At 35.2% G+C, this 23,606-nt stretch overlaps 2 protein-coding genes across 2 annotated transcripts in view; one reads left to right on the forward strand and one right to left on the reverse strand.

Moving 5' to 3' along the window:
• LOC116416484 (SKI family transcriptional corepressor 1 homolog-B) overlaps positions 1-23,606 on the reverse strand; it is a 767,432-nt gene that overhangs the window by 676,683 nt on the left and 67,143 nt on the right. The gene's annotated exons all lie outside the window — the stretch shown is intronic.
• LOC116416491 lies at positions 7,829-10,638 on the forward strand. The gene is made up of 4 exons (XM_031925233.1): positions 7,829-9,205; positions 9,262-9,382; positions 9,633-9,938; positions 10,013-10,638. The coding sequence occupies exons 1-4, from the start codon at positions 7,829-7,831 to the stop codon at positions 10,087-10,089; spliced, it is 1,881 nt and encodes a 626-aa protein (XP_031781093.1). The 3' UTR covers positions 10,090-10,638.

Here is a 23,606-nt window from a genome sequence, read left to right on the forward strand (position 1 = left end):
TGTATAATTTAATTGTAGTATTTTATTGTATACTGTAATTAAATATATACATGTCATGCTCATTAAGTTTGAAAGAACGGTTTCAGTTACTTAACTTTATAATAACTTGTTATTATAAAAGTTTAGGGTACGGTACGTGATTAGATATTTTTACAACTAGTTATCAAATACTAAACATCTATTAAACTGCAAAATCTTGATAACAATTAAGGTACATACTAACAACAACTCAAAGAAACATTTTTTTTATGTAAATGAATTTTGAAAGCCACTGTAATGCTACATATATGTACTTATGAAAGTTAACCTTTAATGAACTAATTATAAATTATTGTGTTAAAATATATTGGCAATTATATATTTTATAATATAATGACTGCTTTGAAAGCTATAAATTTCATTTTTATTCATTTATTTACCAACTATGTCAGAGCAAGTTATAGGTTATCCACTATTAACTTTGCAGTATAATAATTTGTTATTACGAAAATTCACGATAAATATGAAAATTATAAAGAGCAATAGTTTTTCTTACCTTGAACACAAGTTTAAACTTCCAAATATACTTTATTTTTAACTGTAAAATAAAGTTTTTACAATGCCCAGACGACGAAGCTGATTGCTCTTGTATGCGCACGCGTGTGCGTACGTGTGCACACCCATGCAAGGTGGCTTAACATCTCTGGGCAAGCGGCATTTTACACCGTAGAAGACGCGCGACGTAAAGACGCTGAGCGTCGCAAGCGGAAGGACCGCGAACGACAGCTGGCAGAAGAGCGGCGTCAGTGCGAAGAGGCCGAGCGCGAGATCGCCAGGGCAGAGGCAGCCCTCGCCGAAGCCAGAGCCCGCGCGTGCCGGTTCCAGGCGTCTGGGCGGGCTAGCGCGCCGGAAGCAGAGCGGCGTCCCCGCGCGAAGAGCGCGGTGCGCGTAACGACATCGGGGGCCGCAGACAGGACGTCACAGAAGTCCTGCTACGTCTGCGGACACCCCAATGTCGCAAGGAGTAACAAGTGGCCGAATGTACGGCTGCATAAGGCCAAATAAAAGCCTAGGCCCGAGTACAACCATAAGAGCGTGGTTTTCTTTTATTACCCCAGCATCCCCAGATCCATTATCGCACTGCGTGATATGACAATTCGTCGCGGACGTACGAGGATAGAATCGACATCTGGTCGATAGATCGATTCTAGGGAGGGGTTGTAACGAGTTGAGCAGCCAACTCGTAGCGGTATGAGTACCGCTGCGCCGCGACGAAACCGCGTAGAGTCGCGTGCGCGATAATAAACACGTGCGAATTCGGCAATAGGCGCGAAAGAGATAGAATTTAAAAGGTCTCGCGGTATCGTTTGTGTTGTGCTGTGTCCAGCGATTCGAGACGCATTTTGTATGCGTGAGTGTAATGCGGAGCCAGGTGACCCCAGCCTTAGCATAGCGGTCCAGGGTGGTTACGGAGTCTTACGGCCTGTCCAGGACTACGAGCGTCTTCGACGAAAGAGAGAAGGTTTGTGTGGCGCGCAGTGCATGAGAGAGAGAGAGTGCCTGTGTGAGTGGATATCATCCATGCGAGGGTGATCCGGCGAGCGCGACCTTCACGTCGATACACTCGTGCGAGCATGATTATTCTGGCGTCGCAGCGAGTCGCAAAGTTGTTGGTGACTCGCGTATTATCATTTTATTATTGTAACTTCACGTTTATTTCGCGACTGACAAATATAACCTTAGTCTTTTTATTTAACGTGAGTTGTCGTCATTTCTAAACCTCATTCGCTTATTTCCGATCCCTGTTCCTTCCTGCGAATACCGCCGCATCCGCGGGCGTTATTTAATAGTAGTTATTTAACGCAGTTGAGCAGCCGAGCACGCGCCGGGCGACGCGTAGACCCAGCAAACAGAAGCAGCTGAAACAGCTGCATGCAACGGAGGTGTTTCGCGGGCGGAGAGGAATCCTCCGCCGCATCGAGGGAACGCGATCCAATCGTTCTACTAGTTATTCGTTGATCGAATTCACACCCCGTTACAAGTTACTCGCAGTCGTTTGGAGTTTAAACAAATTAAGTACTTACTTACGAACTGCAAAAATTTATGTAAAAACTGATCATAAAGCGTTAATATTTTTATTTAAATGTAAAGTTGTAGGCAATCGTATCCGTCGGTAGATTCTCGGAACGCAAGATTATAATATGCAAATAGATCACGTATCCGGAAAAGAGAATGTAGTTGCTGATATTCTTAATCGTCATCCTACATATAATCCGGGAGATAAAGGAAAACCGGGTGAAATTATAATAGCAATTATAAAAAAGCAAAATTTTTCAAAAAATTTATCAGAGATTCAAAAAAATGACGAATATTTAAATAAACTAATTTCAAGAGAACAAATCTACGTATTTGATTGAAAATAATATTATATATAAAAAGAATCAATCAGATTCATATAAAATCATGATTCCAAAAGAGATGATAGAGCCTTGATTCTTGAAACACACGAAACGTACGGCCATGTAGGCGCAACAAAGATCGTACGTATGTTACAAGAAGATTTTTATATCAAAAACTTAAGACACAAAGCACAAAAATTAATTGCCTTCTGCGACTCATGTCAGCGAAATAATATATACTTGCGGTTTTAAATCAAATTAAATTTTCAAATTTAATATTAAAACGCAGAGAACAATAAAATTATATGCCTCTCATATAAATGCGGTTTTAAATCAAATTAAATTTTCAAATGTAACATTAAAATGTAGAGAACAATAAAATTATATGCCTCTCATATAAATATATATTTTAAAATTTTTGTATTTTAATATCTGTGTAGTACGACTTTTAAAACTAAAAATTTTTAAAAATATGGAAAATTTAGCATTTTTTATGTACTTTCAATTAGTGAGGGGCGTTTTTTTTTAAATTTTGTTCCCAGACGGAGCTACGCGTTCTCTAACCTTAAAAAATTACTACTTTACGAAATGATCAAGCTGTCAGAAATCACAGGGGCTCAGAAAAATTCTAAGCAACGACGGTATTTTTTACCGATACCTCAAGCGTTCGTCCCTAACCTAAAAAACACCCCCCAAAATTGCTTTTTCACGCAGTTGAGAGGTTTATCCTGTGATCGACGGGAGGAAAATTATTGTCAGAGAGTATTTTTATGTATTTTGTGCTGCTGAACACGAAACCGGCCGTCTTTTATACCGATACCTCAAGCGCTCGTCCCTAACCTCAAAAAACACCCTATCAGCTTTAGTAAATTCGCCGATCTACGTCCAAAATGGTGTGTTTTGGCTAGTGAAAGAGGCACGCATAGCGTGTGTGTATGTGTAATACACCAAAATTTCAAGGCCATGCTTGAAGCATCCAAATGGATGATTCTCACGATTATATCGATTGCTTTTCGTTCATCTTATGCAGAAATCAGAATCCTGCTTGTTTTTTAGGAAGTTGTCAAAAATGTGGTAATTTTTTAAGAGTTGAAGAACATGTATCTTTAGATTTTTTAGAAATGTCTATTATTTTGTTGTTTTTTTTGTAGGATTTAACCCAGGCTGGACTCCTTAACGAAACTGAAAATTTTAGTATTACGAAGCTTCCTCTAGGAGCAAGCAAAACAATATATTCATATGAATTTCAGAGTTTATTCTTAATGATGAAAAAAATCAAAAGTTAACTGTTTATAATCTTCTAAATAAAATACGTCGTTTTACCATTTATTACAGCTATCTGCAAGTAATAGAGAATATTTGCGAAGAACCTATTATTGTACGTGCCAACAAACGAAATACTGACTGTTTGCTTTGTTATAAAAATACTGGAATTCTATACATTTATTTATTACCTAATTTACTTTATTAATAAGTATGTTAGCGATATTTTAAGAATGCATTAGCATTCTAAAATTAAAGATGTAAGCTGTGTATACACTGATATATTTTTGTTGTAAAAATCCTGCAATGCATATTATGTAATGGATCACTAGTAATGAGAAAATAATTAAAATTTTATTTTAAAATCAGAAGTAATTACACCATAGCATTAAAGCATAATACTTATTATTTAAATTTAAACTAAATTTGAAGAGTGTATTGTTATTGAGTAATATTATGTAGTTATTGAAAAAGATTTATTTTGATGCGATTTTACTTTAGGTGAACTCCCTTTGCAGGGCATCTATTATGTCCTACCCAGAGGTAAGCATATTAAGATCTTTTATTTTAAAGACCAACTCATGCTGCAGTGCCTTTATTGTGGCTCAATTCTCGAGCACCTCTCTGACCTCATCTTGAAGCTCACTTGTCTTTGCTTCTTTAAGCGTCGAAGTTCCAATAGTAGGTCCCTTGGTTAACGCTATTATCAAGTGCCTACAATTAGAAGTCTGCTTTTATTTTTCTAAGAATGTCAGCATATGTTATTTCCCCTGCGGCTTTGATGATCAGCGCATCTGGTCAGGTAGGTCTTTTCCGTTGTTTCCTTACTTTACTAGAGCTTTTTGGACACCTTGCTCTAGGGCTTTAATTTCCATTTTTTTTTGCCTCGTTTTCCTTTCATTTTTGCTTTTCTCATGGTTACCTCCTGTCAAGGCATTTCCTCTTCTGAATGCTCCTGCATCGAGGATTTAGATGTGCCTGCCCCAGAAGCTTCCTTATTGTTTTTCTTCGTTATTTTGTTTTGTAGACCTTCAGTTGACTTGTAGACTTTTTCTTCCGTTTGTAGGCATCATTTCCGATGTAACCAACGTCATTTTTGCAGCCCCGATGGAGTTTCTATTCGACTCAGTATCAGTCTAAGGCTCTTCTTACTCTTGCTTAGTGCCACTTGTTCATCTTCTAGTCGTTTGGCCAGCCTCTTTATCGTCGCTACGTCATTTTTACCGGGATCGTGGATGTTTGTTGCAGCTGACACTTGTTCGTCAACTTTCTCGCGTCTTCTCCCAAGTCTTTTTACTATTCTTCTCTGCCGTCCGAATGTTGTTCCAGGCTTCGAGTATTTTCTTCCTTGGGCTTGAAGTAGCCACATCCACGGCGTTGTCGTCCGTTTCCTAGGTGGGGGACCAAGTTTCATTGACACTTTTTGAAGTATCCGAAGTTCCCAAGTTTTTTCTCTCAGGTCCTCGTTTGTGTATGTGTATGTGTGTTTGTATGAAAGCTTAAACTATACTGTTTTTTTGACTTATTTTGTTATTTTCATCAAATAAATCAGCTGAGATTGCAGGAGCCAATATTTTAGTTTTATAATATTACTACCGAAAAGTGACTGAACATTCAGAATTTACTTATATTCGGCACATTATTAGTTATATAGGCAGATCTTCGCTTGATCTCCCTCTCCGAATATCGGAGGCTCGACTGCGCCGGCGATAGCAATTGGTTTAACCCCTTCTCTTGTCAAATCAGCTTCTTTCTCCCTCGATGATCCAGCGATTAGCTGTTCTTCTCCTAGTGTCAGTGCTGCTGCTGTTGGCTGCTCATCCGCGACGATACTGTTGTATCCCTAAGGTAGCGTATCCGTTTTCCCAGGCTGGAGAAAACGTTTGTCATTCCAAGTACTGAGAGCTATCTTCACTTTCTTCTCAGTGAAGAGCTTGCGCTGTCTCGTCCGGATGTTCCGCTGCTCTCAGGTGATGATCGTGTTTTTTTGAAGGCATTCGATGTAGTCATTAAAGTCGATGGTGGCCTTGACCACCGAGCTCTCGACACCCTTTGCGTCTTTAAGAGATTTCTGATTCTGGACTCTCATGGCATACATTTTGCTTCTAAGTCCAACAAATTCAAACAAATATCACCGTTACACTTATCCTTCATCAGGCCCACGATGTTCTTGTTAAGGGGACGGATACACCTTAAATTGTCAAAAAATGAAAAATTTAATTTTTTGTTTATATTTTTCCCAAATTGTTTAAAGAATGAATAAAGTATTGAATATATTCAGGTATAATAGATATGCTTCAAACACAAGGTAAAAGTACCCCTTATGGAACACTGCTAAAATCGTGACCCCGTAATGGAACGGTTGGAAATATAAGAGAATCGAATATTATAATGATACGTATAAGATTTATAAAAATTTTATTGATATTTTAAAGTATTATTATTTAAAATACACAACAATACGTATTGATACACAGTAATTAGAATTAACAAAAAATATATAACTGTGTGTGCGTTGAAATTCTCTCAAATCGACGCTTTTTTTGTACCACGGACGCAGATTTTTTCCGATTTGATTTGTTTACTATTTATATATATATATATATATATATATATATATATATATATATATATATATATATATATATATATATATATATATACTAGTGGGGCTCCGCCCCCCTGCTCGCTTCGCTCGCCAACCCCCTATTGTAGTTTCTGTGTGATTTTATCTTCAAAATTTTATTTTCATGAACTGATAATTATGTTCTGGATGGTTGAAAATGATCGATCTTATTGTATAAGAAAACCTGTTACTGGAAGTAAAAGTATTGTTTAACATTGAACTTCTACTATTAATGGCATTTAAAATAGTTTTAGCTAGTTTTTGAAGTTTTCTGACGCTTGAAATTCATCATTTGAATTTATATATATATATTTTTTTTAAATTAATTTTAATTTTTTTTAATGTTCTTAATGTTTAAATCTTTGTGCCGCAAAAGGCATCTATAAAATGATAGACTTTTCGAGTTGCGCGCCATTGGGAGACGTGAGGTGATCCTGAAAATTAAATTATTTGGAAAACTGTCTCTTTATTCTGTCTCTCTAGTTCTGTCTGACTACTCATATTACCTGAAAATTCATCGAGGTCTTTGATCTCGCTTATCTTGTCCATTTTGTTGTTTATTCAATCAGTGAATCATCTATAATGATTATACTTTATGATGGTTCTTTGAGTTCTTTGAACTCAATTATTCCCTAACTTATTTACACGTTATTAATAATTAACTTTAATCTTATAACTTAAATAAAATTAGAGATCTTCAATATCTGGTTCTCTTGGAACTGATACTTCTTACCTTAACCTAAACCATAATTCTATTTAATATTATCCAATTTAAATCTATTTAATCATAATATGTTATAAATTTGTATTTAATTGGACTGTTAATGCGGCCTTATTTTACTACGCAATAGCGTTGTGAAAGTATGACGGTCTCAAGCCCGATAACGCAGAGAGCAGTCATGTTATTTGGTGGGGGGGGGGCGATGGGGGGGGGGCGGTGGGGGGTGGTGGGGGGGTTTTTGAGATTTTCGAAAATAACAGAAAAATGAAAGAATTTTACGTGTTTTGGTGGGGGGGCCAAGGTGGGGGGGTGGTGGGGGGTGGTGGGGGGGAGTCTTGCCAAAATGACTATATAATATAGGAAGATATAAGTGTTCTTGTGAGATGATTATTGGATTATATATTGATTTCGGTTCATAGAACCAAGTTACTTATTTTTTTTTACAATAGAAACGTTTTTTATTAAATATATCGGTGTTTCATAACTGGCGCGGAAAAATGGCATTTGTCCGGATTTATGGAACAGTCCAAACGACTGTTCCGAATCCGCGGACCTGCTCTTACTTCATGTACCACTTTATGGAGCACGTTTCGAGAACCAACATAAAATGTAATTTTAAACAGTTTTATATAATTTTCATCACGCCAAAATGTTTAAAATAAGTGTATTTCAAGTGTTTTTCAACTTAAGTATTGTGTAAGTAAGTGTAAATATAAACATGTCACATAAAAATAATTTCAGACCACAAATAAAAACCTAACCTACAAACTGAGCAAACATGAGTAAAGTATATTATTCAATTTATTTTCATATTTGTTACAGATAAATTAAGTATCAAGAATGACAGCAATACGAAAGGTGAAAACGGAAATCAAGAAGAACAAAAAGAGCAAGAAAAAATTAGACGGTACTGTGAAAAAGGGTTCTAAGCGCAAGAATGTTGTTGTGAAAAAAGAGGCAAAAGTGGTCAAGAAGAAAGAAAAAGTGAAAAGAAAGCTGTATTCTACTGTTGATCTACAGAGAGCTGTAAATGCAGTTAATCATGGCACGTCTGTGCGAAAAGCTGCACTTAAATATAGCGTACCACCAACATCTATCCACAGAGCTGTGAAGAACCCGGAGCAATCAAATTTAATGGCTGGCCCTGCTCCAATTTTGTCAACAGAAGTAGAGAATGAGATTGTAAGCTGGATTTTGTATCGAGCTGAGAAAGGATATCCAATCACCAAAACTGAATTGCTGGACAGCGTGCAAAGTTATATACGCAATCTTGGAGATGAAATCCCTAAGACTCCGTTCACTAATGACAGACCTGGCCGCCACTGGTTTGAAAAGTTTCGACTTCGACATCCTGAAATAACCATCAGGACTCCACAGCATTTTACTATGACACTTGCTTGTGTGACTGAAGAAGATTTGAGAGGATGGTTTTCGGACATTGGAGTGTACTTGAAGAATAAAGGCTTGGATAAATTGCATCCCTCAAGAGTATTCAACTGCGATGAGACTAATGTGCAACTTATTCCCAAATCAGAGAAGGTGTTAGCCAAGAAAGGTGCCAGCTCAGCCTACAAGATTGTGGATGGGGGCGAAAAAGAAAGCCTAACAGCACTTTTTATGTACAGCGCTGATGGAACAAGAGCTCCGCCCATGATTATGTACAAGTACGCAGATAGTATGCCAGCCAATATTCTAAAAAATTGTCCAGCTGGTTGGGGTATCGGCAATTCTGATAATGGTTGGATGACTACAGAGACGTTCTTTGAATACATAGCCAATGTTTTTTATCCTTGGCTACAAAAAAGTGAGGTGGAATTTCCAATTATTATTTATTTGGATGGCCATTCCTCTCATGTCACTATACCATTAGTCAAATGTTGTCGAGAGAAAGAAATAGAGGTAATTGCTCTCTTCCCCAATGCGACACACATTATGCAACCTCTGGACATTGCTTTCTTTCACCCATTCAAAGAAGTGTGGCGAGCAGCTATTGCAAAATATAAAGCTGAAAAAGACATTTCAAGATTAAAGAAGGAACATTTTCCAGCTGTACTTGAACAAGCTTTGAATTCATTTGTCAACGAAAAGCCAACCATTATAAATGGCTTTAAAGATGCTGGTTTGGTGCCCTTCGACCCTGAAGCAGTCGAATACAATGTTCTTCATAAGAAAAAAAGTAAAAAGAAGAAAGCTGAATCAGAGAAATCAGTCGAGCATGTTAATACAAATTCTGAAGTTGAAGATATGAAAAGCATCTACTGACCCTCGAGAAGAACCTACCGGATGTTGTGCTCCAGAACTTCAAAGAAACAGAGACCATCGGTGTAGAGAATCAAGATACAGCGAATAACAGTTTGTTTCAGTATTGGCTCGAAGTAAAGAAAGCTGTTGGTGGTAAACGCATGATCAATCATTCATTGTATTGATTCACTTAAATGATCATTCGGCTGCTAACTAATTTTAATATTTACAATTTTAATCAATTATTTACAAAATTAATTTCTACTTTTTTACAATTTTAATTGACTATATACAATTTTTAATTGAGTATTTACAATTTTTAATTGAATATTTACAAAAATAATTTTTATTATTTACAACATAACTTATATATAAATAATCATATATTATTTTATATGCATAGATGCCGGAAAGAAATCGCGTTCTTTAATTAAAAGTGTTGAGATTTTAAACAACCACAAGTTAATTGTAGTACCGCAAACTGTACCTGCTAGTACGTCTTTTGAATTAATGAATGAAAGCAATTTGAACGTAACAAATGATCCAATTCTCATAGAATTAGATGGCATCGAAGATAATGAATTAAATGCTCTTTTAAATAATGAAAGCTTAGAAAGTATTATTATAGAAACAAATAGCACAATTGAGCATATTGTCGAGCATGAACACGCATTACCTGAAAATTTGGATACTGTAATCTCTCAAAAAGGTTTGTACAAATTTATTAAAAATTATTTATGGCAATAACTTATTTTATCTATTTATAATCTTTCATTATTTCAGAAACCTTTCATGAAAGTGCTGATATGACAAATGAGCCGAATGATTTTCAAGCGATCAGCACAGTATTAATTGATTAAATAGAAGAGCCTACTAGTCCTACAATTACAAACAAGGACAATTGTCAAACACCTGTTACAACCAACTTCGATCTCAGTCTGGAAGTGACTGACGAAGTAAAAGATAACTCTGAAGAGGTCGTTGATGTCCAATTTACAAAATCTGTCAGTCCCCAAAATCAAGATATTTCACCTGTTTTGCAAGAGAATGTTCAAAACATTTGTAAAGAAATAAATCACAAATCAAGTAACCTACTTCAAGAAAATCAAGAGAATATTGGTCTTGCTTCTGTAGATTCAGGTATACCATATTGTGCTGTATACCTCAATTGATTTGATTCACGTATAAATCAAAATTTCATGAATTTTATAATATAAATTATTGCATATTATTAGATAGCACCGCCATTAAAAAGAAGAGTTTTGCCAATTCTTTTTTGCTACCCGTAGACCACTTATCTAAAAAGAAACGAGCTAAATTAAATGCTACTGGAAAACCTAAACTACCTGCTGTGGGAACATCAGAAGAATGGTGGGAGGTACATTTGGAAAAGGAAGAAGCTAAAAAAACGAAGGAAGTACAAAAAGCCAAGAAAAAGTTATTACAGGAAGAGAAAAAAAAGTTAGCAGAGGAGAAAAAAGATTATATGCGCAAGATGAAAGAAAAAATGAGATACAGAAGAAAATCAAATGTGAAAAATTATAGACGATTTAAAAATGTTGATTACTTACTTACTTATGGAAAATCAGTATTACTTACTAAAGTAAACAAGCGTGTATTATTCGATATGCTCAAAAATGTGTATTTTTGTTAACTATTTATTAAATAAATAATTTATATGATTATATTATTATATTTATAATAATTATAAACTTACTTACAATTATATCTTGATTTTTTAGAATATTTACAGCTGTTACAAATAAGATATTATTTTAGTTATGACAATCTTTTCAGCTGTTCCAAAACGGGGACATGAGTTATGGAACGGGGGGACAAGTCGAAAAAGCGGTTGAATATTAATCTTGGAACGAGTGAAAGAACTCAGAGTGAGTTCCGACAAAAGGAAAGGGTTGAGTGAGTGAAGGGTTCTTTTTAATTAACACACACGATTTCGCGGTGCACAAAAAGCACTTGCTTTGGCGTAAAAACCCTCACGGTTTAGAGGGAAAAGCCTCAGCAAGTGTAAGCTTTATTGAAAACAAGGGAAGGGAAACTATACAAATAAAAGAAAGAGAACAGTGACTCTAAAAGAGAAAAAACTCAAGTGAAAGAACGCACGCAAACGCAACGACGCGAGGTACCTTTTCCGCACGCAGAGAGATCTCTCTTACCGCAAAGACGAACACAAAAACCGCCGCTGAAGAGGGCGTTGAGCAGGCCTCGTCGTAGTCCGCCGCTGCTTCCATCCTGGTCCTGGAGGTCTGGAAGCCGGGCCTGGGGAGCGAAAGGATGGTCCGCAACCGTGCACCAAGCGCGCCCCGACGTCTCGGGGAGCCAGACGCTTGGCACGAGGGCAACAAGGGGTGTTGCCGCTGTTCGCTCGCCCCGAAGGAGTCACGTACAACACGTGGACACCTTCGCCAATAAACCTTAAGACTATCGCCTCGAGGCACACTCACACACTCGCACAAATACACACACGCGAATGACGCGATCGCGAATTTTCCGCTAAACACTACCAACACGGCGCAGAACGAGGTGAACAGTGATAGCTCTGAGAAGAACAAGTCACTGGCTCACCGTCAGAAGACAAAAAAAATCGAAAAGCGTAAGGAAGCCAAACGTGCGAAGCGCTAGGCAGTCCGAACAGGAAATCCGCGCGCGCGGGCTCTTCGCGCGCTCGCAAGCGGGGCCGGCGGCGCGCAACTCGACGCATGCGCGCGCGCTCTCAACGTCGCAACGGAGAGCGAGCAGCGGCGCGAAATTCAAAAAGCCTAAATTTACACCTACACTACTTGAACGAATAAAACGAACTGAACAGCGGTGTTCCATAACACGTACCAGTGACTGGTTTATTTTTTTTTTTTAATTTAAATTCAAATTTAAGTTCAATTTATATTTTCAAAATTTCATTTCAATCTTGAATACCTAGCCCATCGAGCCGTATTGGCAGTTTAACGTTATTATACTTTAAAATAATTTAAATGAGACCGACATTTCTAACCTACATGAAACCGTTCCATAAGGGGTACTTTTACCTCATATATTTTCCAGATGTGTGTGGGGTTTTACAAAAAAATATTATTTAAAAAAATTGTCTGGATTTTAACATAAAATTTGTTACTTTTTAAAGTGTTTAAACAATTTTCGTTGATTATTTTCAAAAAACTTTTTCAAATAATATTTTATTGTAAAACCTTACACTCATCTGGAAACTATATGTGTTTGAAGCATATCTATTAGTACAAAAGTGTCCTTCGAAGCCCAAATCTTAAGTAAGTCTGCGGTAGCTGAAAAATGGAAATTCTGAATTTTGGCCTTTGAAGAAATGTCATACCTGATAATATGGCACATATTAACATGGTTTTATGTTTCTTACATTATACCTGAATATATTTAATAGTTTAATTCATTTTTTAAACAATTTGGGAAAAATATAAACAAAAAATTGAATTTTTCATTTTTTGACTATTTAAGGTGTATCTGTCCCCTTAGCGCGAGACATGTCAAATTAATTGTCTTCAGCATAGTCCAAAGTGTTGAACACGTAGATGTTCGTGCGTATCATGTCGTATACGTTGATATTTGTCACTTCATATACCAAGCTATCTGTATCTCTATACAGGTGCTTGCACTTGTCCAACGTCTGAGCATGTACTGATAGTGGAAGCGATATATCAGCGTTTTGGACAAGCTCGATATATATGGGCTTCTTTACACACAGTACTTTTGTTACTTCAGAACGGAACATTTGCACTGCCACTAAGTTTTCATCAAAGATTGTATAGTTGTAAACCGTGGTCTTCACGATGTAAGCTTCCACACCGTATCGTCCTTCCCACTTAGTCTCGTTTTCCATGTTTTTACCATACACAGCGTTATTAAACAGTTTAAAAAGCATCTTTTCAAACTCAATCTTGGCCACTGTTCGCTTGGCGCTGTTCAAGTCTATATATGACTTCAACTATTCACTTTGCTTCAATTCGAGAGCTCGGTGCACTTTCTTGAGATGCAGTTCATGTGCCATGGCTTGTTTTAAGACTCTGTAGTGAATCGCGTAGATTTTTTTTGTCGTAGAGTGTTGTCATCAGTTTCCTGCTTCGATCCCGGTGGACACATGTGCTCGGCGAAGGGGATATCACTGTGCGTGCCGTGGAAAGTCACTGGATAATCAAGATCCACTTCGAAGATATAACCTTTGGGATGATCATTGGAAACGTCGAAGAAGTTGAGCATCTCGAGATCAGTTACCCAATTGAGCTTTCCATAGAGTAACGCCTTCTTCATTGTGGTAGAACCGTGAAGTTGGCTTTCTAACCTAAAAGTGGTAGGACCGTGAAGTTGGCTTTCTAACCTAAAAGTGGTAGGACCGTGAAGTTGGCCGCAAAAGCTATATTATACAGTTGGGTATTTTCCACAGATTTCTATAAGTTGCGCAGAGTAAATGTGTTTACATTGTCTGCTTGAATTTAAGGTTATGTTTTTAAACAGCTGCCGCACTGAAGATGCACAAACTTTCTGAGTATTCGGGGTCACTGATGGCGGGGCCCAGGAAGAGGATTTCGTGACTTTTTGTTCCTGCATGCAAATATCGTTTTGCGGTAGCTGGTCACGCTCGGTGTTTAGGTGCCAAGGGTCTTCGATGACGAGGCTGTCGAAATATATTGCGCGCTGTAGATTTTTGTATCCACGTGTTAATATCAGCCATGAATGCGGTCTAGGGTAACCGATGGCGGAGTTAGGCAGTGCACACCGTACTTCTTGGTGCAAAATGTTCAAATCAGTTATATTTACTGTCCAGGTACATGCGGTCGACAATGCGCAATCGAGGTAGTGCGTTCCATAACTTTCATTGTCTAAGTGTAAAAACTAATTTTAGACATTAAAAGCTATGAAGTGCATAAACAAGACCTGTCATTGGCGATTTCATGCACCTTCATTTTTGAACAAATTTAAGGTACTTCAATAAGTTCGCTCAAAAAGACATGAAATCTCTCAAAAAATAAAACTTAACTTAAGTAAAAAGGTTAGGCGCGTTTGATGTTTTGCGTATCACCATGAATGTCAATAATTTTTTTTGCTGCAAAATTATGGATTAAAAACAACTGAGATTGATTGAAAAAAGTCAAGTTTACAATCATATTTTATTTTATTTATAATATAACTAACAAAAAATCATCATGTTTAATTGAGGGCTAAGTCATGATTGGTAATTTAAACTTAAGTAATATATTGATCAATTACAAACAACTTTTAAGATATTTACTACGTAACTTGCCATCCCCTTTACATTTCGTTCATGGTACATACTTTCACATTTAAAATATTTAATTTTATTGAATAACTATTTTATAAGTTTATGTACACAAATAAAATATGCAAAAAGTTACACTTACAATTAGACAACACCATGAACAAAATGTAAAGGGCATGCCAAGTTATGTAGCAAATATCTTGAGAATTGTTTATAATTGATCGATATATTACTTAAGTTTAAATTACCAATCATCAAGTAGCGCGGTAGCGCCACGTAGGCGAGTTTGAGAAGCAATCGAAGTCGTGGCGCCCGTAACACTATTTACTTCTATATTGGTGTTTGGATTTTTCATTATACAAAAAAAAAACTGCTGCCAATTTATTGGCACGTAGCTTCCTCCAACTGCATTTATAGGTCTTGTAAATAAAATATTGTTTTATTATACTGTATAATCTGCCTGCTAATGTATGAGGCGGTTTTTAAAACATAATTTAATCTCTAAAAAAAATTAACTTTTAAAAAAGTAAAAGGTTAGGCGAGTTTGATATATTCCGCAACGTAATTACAAATAGAAAAGAACTGAGATCAATCAAACTAAGTCAAGTTTATATAAGTTATTATATTTAATCGTAATAAAGCGAGAAACAACTTTCAAGATAATTACTACGTAACTTGCCATGCCCGTTTCATTTTGTTTATTGGTGAACAACTAAAATTTTCGTTTTATGTATTAGAACGTCATACAAACACCATAAGTACAATGAAACGGCTATCTGTAATTTCGTTGCGGAATATATTGTTGTGACCGAGCCTGAACGTTGCGCGATTCGAACACCAAGAATCGCGCAAAGCGATCGAAACGACGTCGCGGATGTTATTGTTTATGTTCAGTCTGGTTCTGTCAGCTGTTGAGAACAGTTGTGTTTACGTTCGAATAAAGAGTCCGAGTTCAAGAGTGATTTTCTATAAATAACGTGTTGTTATTTTTATTACCCGAACCCGATCATAACAATATTAAGGAGGGTCTGGAGATATAGTAAAGTGATGAGAATCTCTTTAAATGAGTATATATCTTTTCCTTTATGCATCACACACGACTTGTGAAAATTTCAGATTGATTGATCGATCCGTTACTGAGATATTAACAGAAATATTAACATTGTAAACGCTCTTCTCTTATGGGATGACAGCAAAATTTGAGATTCAGATCGTTTTTTCATATGCTTAAAATAATGAGTCAGTGGAAAAAAACATATTTTTAGCAAGAGAATGGCATGCTGAATCGATTAGTACCCTTAAAAATTCAGTTTACCGGCTATTTCAACGAGAAAAAGACCAAAACGTCAACAGAGCCGAAAAAAATAGTGCCACAATGGCTATACTAAGCGCCTACTGCAAGCGAGTGAAGCGACCTAACCTCACACTCTCGTGCACTCGATTCTCAACTTCAAATGTTTATAACTTTTAATCTATTACATGTAGAGGCTTGAAACTTTCTAGATATCTTTATCACTATATGTTGTTCAATACAATGGATTTTATATTAACAATTTTGAAAATTTGTAACAGACTTTTGTTGATTGCTAATTGTGATTACATAATATGAAACTACGCATATTCACGGTTATTATACAATTTTTTTCAAGTCATTTAGTTAAGGCTAGCTCGAGTAATCACGAGTCGAAAACAAATTAATTTTTTTTCCGTGCGCTCGCACGCGTGGATAAATGTTTTTATCCAAGGTTAGTACTTTGTCCATTTGCGTCCACAGCACACACACAATAGTCAAAACCGAAGATTTCTCTGCGACCCTTACCCCACTTTTACCTCTCCGGACCCACCTTAAACTCGCCTGACCTTTTACTTTTTTAAAAGTTAATTTTTTTTAAAGATTGACTTAGCCCTTAATTAAACATAATGATTTTTTGTTAGTCGTATTATAAATAAAATAATATGATTGTAAACTTGACTTTTTTAATTAATCTCTGTTGTTTTTTAATCTGTAATTCCACAGTAAAAAAAATTATTGACATTCATGATGATACCTAAAACATCAAACGCGCCTAACCTTTTCACTTTGGTTAAGTTTTTTTTTTAGATATGTATCTCTCCTTAGTTTTCGGCAACAGATATACACGTTCAAGGAAACATGTTGCAACCTCCTTGATGAATAGATGCGCATCGTATCCACTGAGGTTGTAAAAAAATCTTTTGTTGTAAACGGTTTTACACATATGTGACTTGCAAGTCCTGGTGAATTCTAGTTTTTGCTGGTCAGTTAAATCTCTTATTGCTACTGGATTCTTGTACATGTTTCACACGTCCAGAGCGAGAGCATAGAGATTGCTGATAAACCACTTTGTAGGAGTGTCTTCCTCGCTATTCTGTCCATAGCTCTGGTAAATGGATAAAGAATCATTAAAGCTACACTTGATAAAATATCCTTCACTACAGGGCCTATGCTGTTGGTATGCGTGCTTGTGATCATTGACTGGTTCCAGCAAGCACTGGAAGTCAGTATATACCACGAACGGCACTCTATTTTTGTGCACGAAGTTTTTGAACTGCAATACACTGTCCCTTTTCTTTAGAGGCACTACCTTGTAATTATTCAGTCTTATACAATCCACTGTATGCAATGTTAGTTTTTCTTCTGAGTGAAAATAGTGAAGGCAACGATCACATACGTGTATTTTACTACAGTATGCAAAATCGTTTTTATCGTATCATAATGCGTGTAACCTTTCTATTAGCAACACATGCTTTCAGTAAGTACGTAGCCTTAAATTTTATGTTATAAATAATCGGCGGACGTAGTTCTGTCTCTTAATTTATTTTCTTTTTAACAGGAATTTAAAAAAAAGTTAAATAATGTCGAGAAAACAAAGTTGGGTGTGGAGTCATTGTTCTAGGTCAAAAGATGGATCTGAGGGCACTTGTAGTATTTGCAGAGAAATTTTCCAGATCAAGGGTTCGACATCATCATTAAACAAATATCTGCGGTCTGTGCGTGGGTATAATGATGTTGCTTCATAACGACAAAAAGAGCAAGACAGGTAAATCGCATTGCAAATATCTTCAAAATTTGTTCATTTTCTAAATTGTTCATAATTTTTAAATTCAATTATAGCCCAATTATACGTTCTATTAATTAATAAAGTAATGATCTAAAAATTATTTATTTTATCAAACGTTAGTAGAAAGCGAAGCACTATATAAGTTATTCCAAATAAACACGATTTTGGTATTTTTTTGCTTATAATTTTAAAACTAAATGAGCTATCAGAATGCCTTATCAAGATGATTTGTAGAACAAAGAAAGATAGGTCCTAAGATAATTAGGAAAAACCGGAAAATTAGGCGTTTTTTCGAAAATTCATAGCTCCGTCATTTTTTGCGCTAGAGCGCTAAAATTGTGGGAAAAAGTAGGGATTATAATGTTCTTTATATGTGCAAAAGTTAGGTGATATCAGATTATTAGTTTGCTCAAAATCGCGATTCAAATTTTGTGGTGCGTTTTTTTTTCCGGTAAACCTGTATGCTCTACTGTCAGACCTGTATGCTCATCGGTATGTGATTCCTCTGGTTTCATTACCCCAAAATAAAAAAAAAATCATTTAAATAGTTGTAGTAGATACTGAGAAATATTAATGCAAAGATAGGTACCGTGCGCGCCGCGTGCCCCTATTACTATATATACGCGTCTCCTCCGCCGCTGCTCCGTCTCCCACCACTCGACTGCGGGCGCGCGCTCGGCCGATTTTTGCGAACTTTACGACGTTTTTTTGCATGCTTCCAGGCACTTGATCGAAAAACTGAACTTTACGTTTTGTAGTGCATGATGTCAACTTTTCGATCATTTTTTTGAAATTTCAATTAGACTTATGGTAGAGCATACAGATCTGCCGGAAAAACGCACCACAAACTTTGAATCGCGATTTTGAGCAAACTAATAATCCGACATCACTTAACTTTTGCACATATAAAGAACATTATAGTCTCTACTTTTTCCCAAAATTTTAGCGCTCCAGCTCAAAAAATGACGGAGCTATGAATTTTCAAAAAAAAAAAAAAAACGCCTAATTTTCCGGTTTTTCCTAATTATCTCATGACCTAGTTATCCGATTAAGGCGTTCGACCTCTCATTTTGTAGATATTTCTATGTTTTTCAAATCATTTTTCTGAGGTATTCTGATAGCTCCTTTAGTTTTAAAATTATAAGCAAAAAAAGACCAAAATCGCGTTTATTTGCAATAAATTGTAAATAACTAATAATAAGGAACGGAAATGCAAGTGAAAAACATATACCTTTTTATCTGCTTATCACCCCTTTCATGATCGCATAATCGGTTTGCTACAACAAATTATGTCGCAATAAGGCAGTTTTAAATCCTTACAGCCTGATCACGCTGATTATCTGCATTATCAGTTTTAGCTAGGAAATACCTCGCGATTCCTTCGTGGTCAGCAAAGTCAGAGCTCGTTTTCTCTACTGCGGGTAATGTCGTTACAGCTAAAAGGAGTTGTCTACATCCCGAAAACGTCGACAAATTAGTTTTTTTTGTACCAAAATCGTCACCTAATTGACTGAGTTATAGAATAATTTACTATTTTCACACGTTTTCATGTTTCGATACTTGTTGCCAAATATTGAGATTTGTTATTGAAATTATATCGCATTGTTAATTGTTTGTGTTAATTGGCCAACGTTATATTTGCCATACAAAAATTAAAATCTACTATTATATTAAAGTGCTTAATGAACCTGTGTACCGTGAAGCCATTCACGCCTTTTCTCGATAACTTAACATCTAGGAGTTACCCTGACACCTGGACATAATCTATGAGGCCTTAGAAATTTTGAGCCTTTAAATTTTAGGACCTCGACATTTTGGATTATTTAAATTTTCTTGTGTGCCAAGTCATTCACATCTTTTCTCAACAACTGACATATTTTATTTTTTCATTTTTATTTATGATTTAAAGCGCACTATTTACATGTTGCATATATATATATATATATATATATATATATATATATATATATATATAAAATAGGAGATGAGTTATTTGGCTATTATTGATTTATGTATATCTACTTCTACTATTATATTAAAGTATACTTAAGGTATCTGTGTGCCGTGAATCCATTCACATCTTTTCTCAATAACTGACATATTTTATTAGTTTATTATTAATTTAATATTTCATAATATACGATATTTTTCGTATGTATCTTATTTGAATCATCATTATTTTTACTTTTATCCTTGAAACTTGAATTTTTTGAAAGTCAAATTGTTAAATTTTTTTTTAACGTTGCCCTGGATAATGCTACATATAATTGACCATGACTAAAAACTGGATTTGGTAAATAGACACCAATTTTGTTAAATGTTTGGCTTTGTGATTTATTAATTGTCATGACATATCCTAATCTGGAAACTGTCGTCTTGTCATGTCAAAAAGAATTTCTTCTTTTGAAGAAGTCAAATCAATACGTGGTATTAAAACAACTTTACCAAATTGTTTACTGCTAATTATTTCTGCCTGTATACAGAATTTCATCAGTTTCCTTACTATTAATTGAGTACTATTACAAAGCCGTAACTTATGAGGCGGTAGGCCATTTAACCTAAGTAAATTCAAAAATTCTATTGCTAACATCTCTTTATTATCATCTTCGTATGAATCTACACTTAGATACTCTCTTACATCGCCTTGCATCGTATTTAAAATGTTATTATTAATTTTTAGTACATTGATTTTCGGCGCTAAAATTACTCTTTTGCAAAGTTTATTGACATTATTATTATAAAATCAATCTCCATAAATTTCCATAATTATATCACTGGTTGATAATAAATCTGTTGGAAGTAAAGTTACATCATTGTCCATTTCAAATTTTTTGGAATATTTTCCATCAATTCATCTTCAATTTTTAAAAGTCATTGTTTAAACTCTTTGTCACAATTACTAACTCTCATTTTATTTTTTAAATACATTATTTAAAATTTACTCCATAAATGACTATTTTTCACACAATTTTTAATAATTTTTATTCGATCCCTATGTTTGACAACAGGTCGTGTTTGTCAGAAGTCACCTGATACAATCATTACTTTGCCACTAAATTCAATGTCATTATTACATAAGTTTTTTAATAATTTGCCAGCTGCCTGAAAAGCATGTTTTGATGTCATTGTTATTTCATCCTAAATTATGACTTCTACATTTTCCAGATTTTTTCTATGTACTGAATTGGAAGTAATGTTGCACGTTAAATCTTCATTTATATTCGATGGTAATTTAGAAATTACATGTGAAGTTTTTTCATTTATTAATAAATTTGCTGCTATACCAGTCCATGCTACAGGTAAAACACTTATTTTTTCTTTATTCAAATGAGTGATAATTGTATTTAGTAAGTAGCTTTTTCTACTACCTCCAGGTCCATCAATAAAGTAACACTTCACTTATTAGCTTTATTAATTACACTATTTATTACTGCATCGAAAATTTCACGTTGTTTATTTGTTAAAGAGCTTATATTGTATAATGAATCATTTTCAATTCAATTTGTTGCATAAAATTCTTCATAATTGGTTTTCTCAACATCCCCACTAAATTTAGGTAAATCGAAATCAGTTAGTGTATACCCGTGACTTGTTAAAATAGAATTGATATGTTTCAGTGAGATATTTGCAGCTATTTCTTTAGTTAACAATGGACTGTCAAAATATGCTTCATATTATTCAAATAATTCTTTAAGATATTTACTGGATGATAAAATACGTATTTATAACCAAACAGGTTACACAGAGCTTTAGGAAATTCAATCTTGATTACTTCTGCCAAGCATTTATCCCATTCCTTACTAGTGGTTATTATATTTTTAGCTACAACTATTTTATGTAATGTTGCGTATGTAACATTTTTGAATGTTTTTAATTCTTCATAAGATCGAGACCCTTTTACATGTAATAATAATGATCTTGAAAAAAAATCTTTCACGATTCTTCGGATTTACAAAGTACATTTTAGTAATAATTTGCTTCCAAACTCTTTTTCTTGGTGTTAATTTCTTTGTTTTTTCATTGAAAACGTAACAATATGGTGTATTAACATACAAGTACTGTCTAGCTTGCGGATCGTTCGCATTTAGTTCAAACCATGCAGTCAAAGTTGTTATTAATGAACTCTTCTATATCCTTCCTTAAAGAGTACAAACTGTTCATTTTTTAAATGTACAGCTAATCGATAAATTACATGTGATAAAACGTATATCGCATATTGTAGTGGACGATACATTGCTTCTGGAGGGCTTACATATCTTGTACGTAAATATTGTTTTATTTTATTGTAGTTGAAATTTTCTTCTTTACATTCGTTTTGATTATTACTGTAAAGGACTATGCTGGGATTCGAATAATAAAACGGTAGTTATAGAATAATGACAATTTTAATTGAGAGAAAATTATAACGTCGAATTACCTTTTCTGTATCGAGGCCAGAGGTCAAGTGAGCCGAGCGGGTGTCGCGCTGCTCTTCTAAGCGATCGCCCGAGCCACCGCCTGTTTTCACGTTAGCCTTTCGGCCCGAGTCCTGACATTTGTCAGCAGGTTCTTGACCCATATTTCCTGATTTCGAAAACCCGAGATTTTCTGCCCGGGAAACCACCCTCGCGAGACTACAGCTTTCGAGAACTATACATTTTCCTGGTACGGCACGGTCTGTCTCGCAACGGTAAATTTCCTGGATCACGGAAAAACCTCGGATTTTTCCGGCACAGCACGGTATATTCCCGGCGATGGCTCGAAGCGTATTTTCTAACGTCGATTCCCCCCGAGTCTCTGGCTTCGCTTCACATAGTTTTAAAATATTATTACAACTAATTAACGCTTAAAATAAGATTGACAAAATACGCGCGACGCTAAGAATATTTGCGGTTATCGCAAGTGTCGTGCGAGAGGCTTTATCCGCCTGATATCGGAGTTCATATTCGCCGTATCTCTTTGGGCTTTGTCTCGAGCCTTTCATAGCCGGGCTTGTATGCATCTCGGGACTCGATTCGTGATAATCGATCTTTGATTCGCTAATCTCGCACACGGCTGGTTCCGATGTGCGCCGCTCTGAAGTGTACATTTACACTATTCGATTATAAGTCCAACGCTTGGATAAAAATGTAATTGCGCACGCTACAAGCTTGACTTATTTTTATAAATGCACAATCATGCCCCTTATAACAATATTCAAATAAATATTTGACTCATTGAGTAGTTGAACATACTTCAACTTTAATATGACAATTAAATTTTATCAATAAATACGGATTGTATGGAACTACAAATAGATTATCAGCTATATTGTTTTTATTGAAACAAATTTGTTTTCCATTGTTAATGCATTAAAAGTAGTTTGCTAATTAAACTATTTCGAAAAGTTTTTGGTACATTTTTTTGTTCTGCTATCCATACATAATAAATTTAAGTTTTGTTTACCACAAGAGCCATGTATCATTGATTGCTTAACGATATTATGTAATCTTGGGTATTATATTTCATCAGGTATTTTTGCACTTATAAGTTTATCAACATCATCTGCATTGTTCAGTTTATGATTTTTATGAATAAAAGCCAACAAGTGCATACGTGGTAAACCTCTTTTCTGAAACTTAATCACATAAGTAGATGCAACACATATTCCAAAAATGTTTTATTAAGAATTTCATTTATTAATTCATTAACTTTTGGATTAAAAATTTTTGCTACTAAATTAGGTCTATTAATAGCTGATTTATTTTTTCTCAAATTTTGTTTAATTTACTTCCTGAAAATGTTGCGATTTTTCCATTTTTCCAATTTTCATGTTGTCATCGTTACTTTTATTTTTTAAGTTATCCATCACACCTTCGCATAAATCTGTCTTTAATTGGTTTTGATTTTTATTAAAGAAAATATTTGTAAACCTTCAACTTTCACCCAAGCATCAACAATGTATTGTTGAGTTAATTCTCCTAAATTTAACTAAGGATTAAAATCGTTTCTAATGCTGATTTTATGACAATAAAATTATAGCATTAAAATATAGTTTTTGTTATTTTTATTTTTCATATTG

The sequence above is a fragment of the Nasonia vitripennis genome (genome assembly GCF_009193385.2).
Source record: "Nasonia vitripennis strain AsymCx chromosome 2 unlocalized genomic scaffold, Nvit_psr_1.1 chr2_random0007, whole genome shotgun sequence".
Lineage (NCBI taxonomy): Eukaryota > Metazoa > Arthropoda > Insecta > Hymenoptera > Pteromalidae > Nasonia > Nasonia vitripennis.

Excerpts from the sequence above, each read along its gene's own strand:
- LOC116416491 (XM_031925233.1), top strand. The coding sequence starts at position 7,829 with ATGACAGCAATACGAAAGGTGAAAACGGAAATCAAGAAGAACAAAAAG. Across the intron at positions 9,206-9,261 it reads CAGAGAAATCAGTCGAGCAT|AACCTACCGGATGTTGTGCT; the intron begins GTTAATACAAAT and ends ACCCTCGAGAAG. Across the intron at positions 9,939-10,012 it reads TACTGTAATCTCTCAAAAAG|AAACCTTTCATGAAAGTGCT; the intron begins GTTTGTACAAAT and ends TCATTATTTCAG.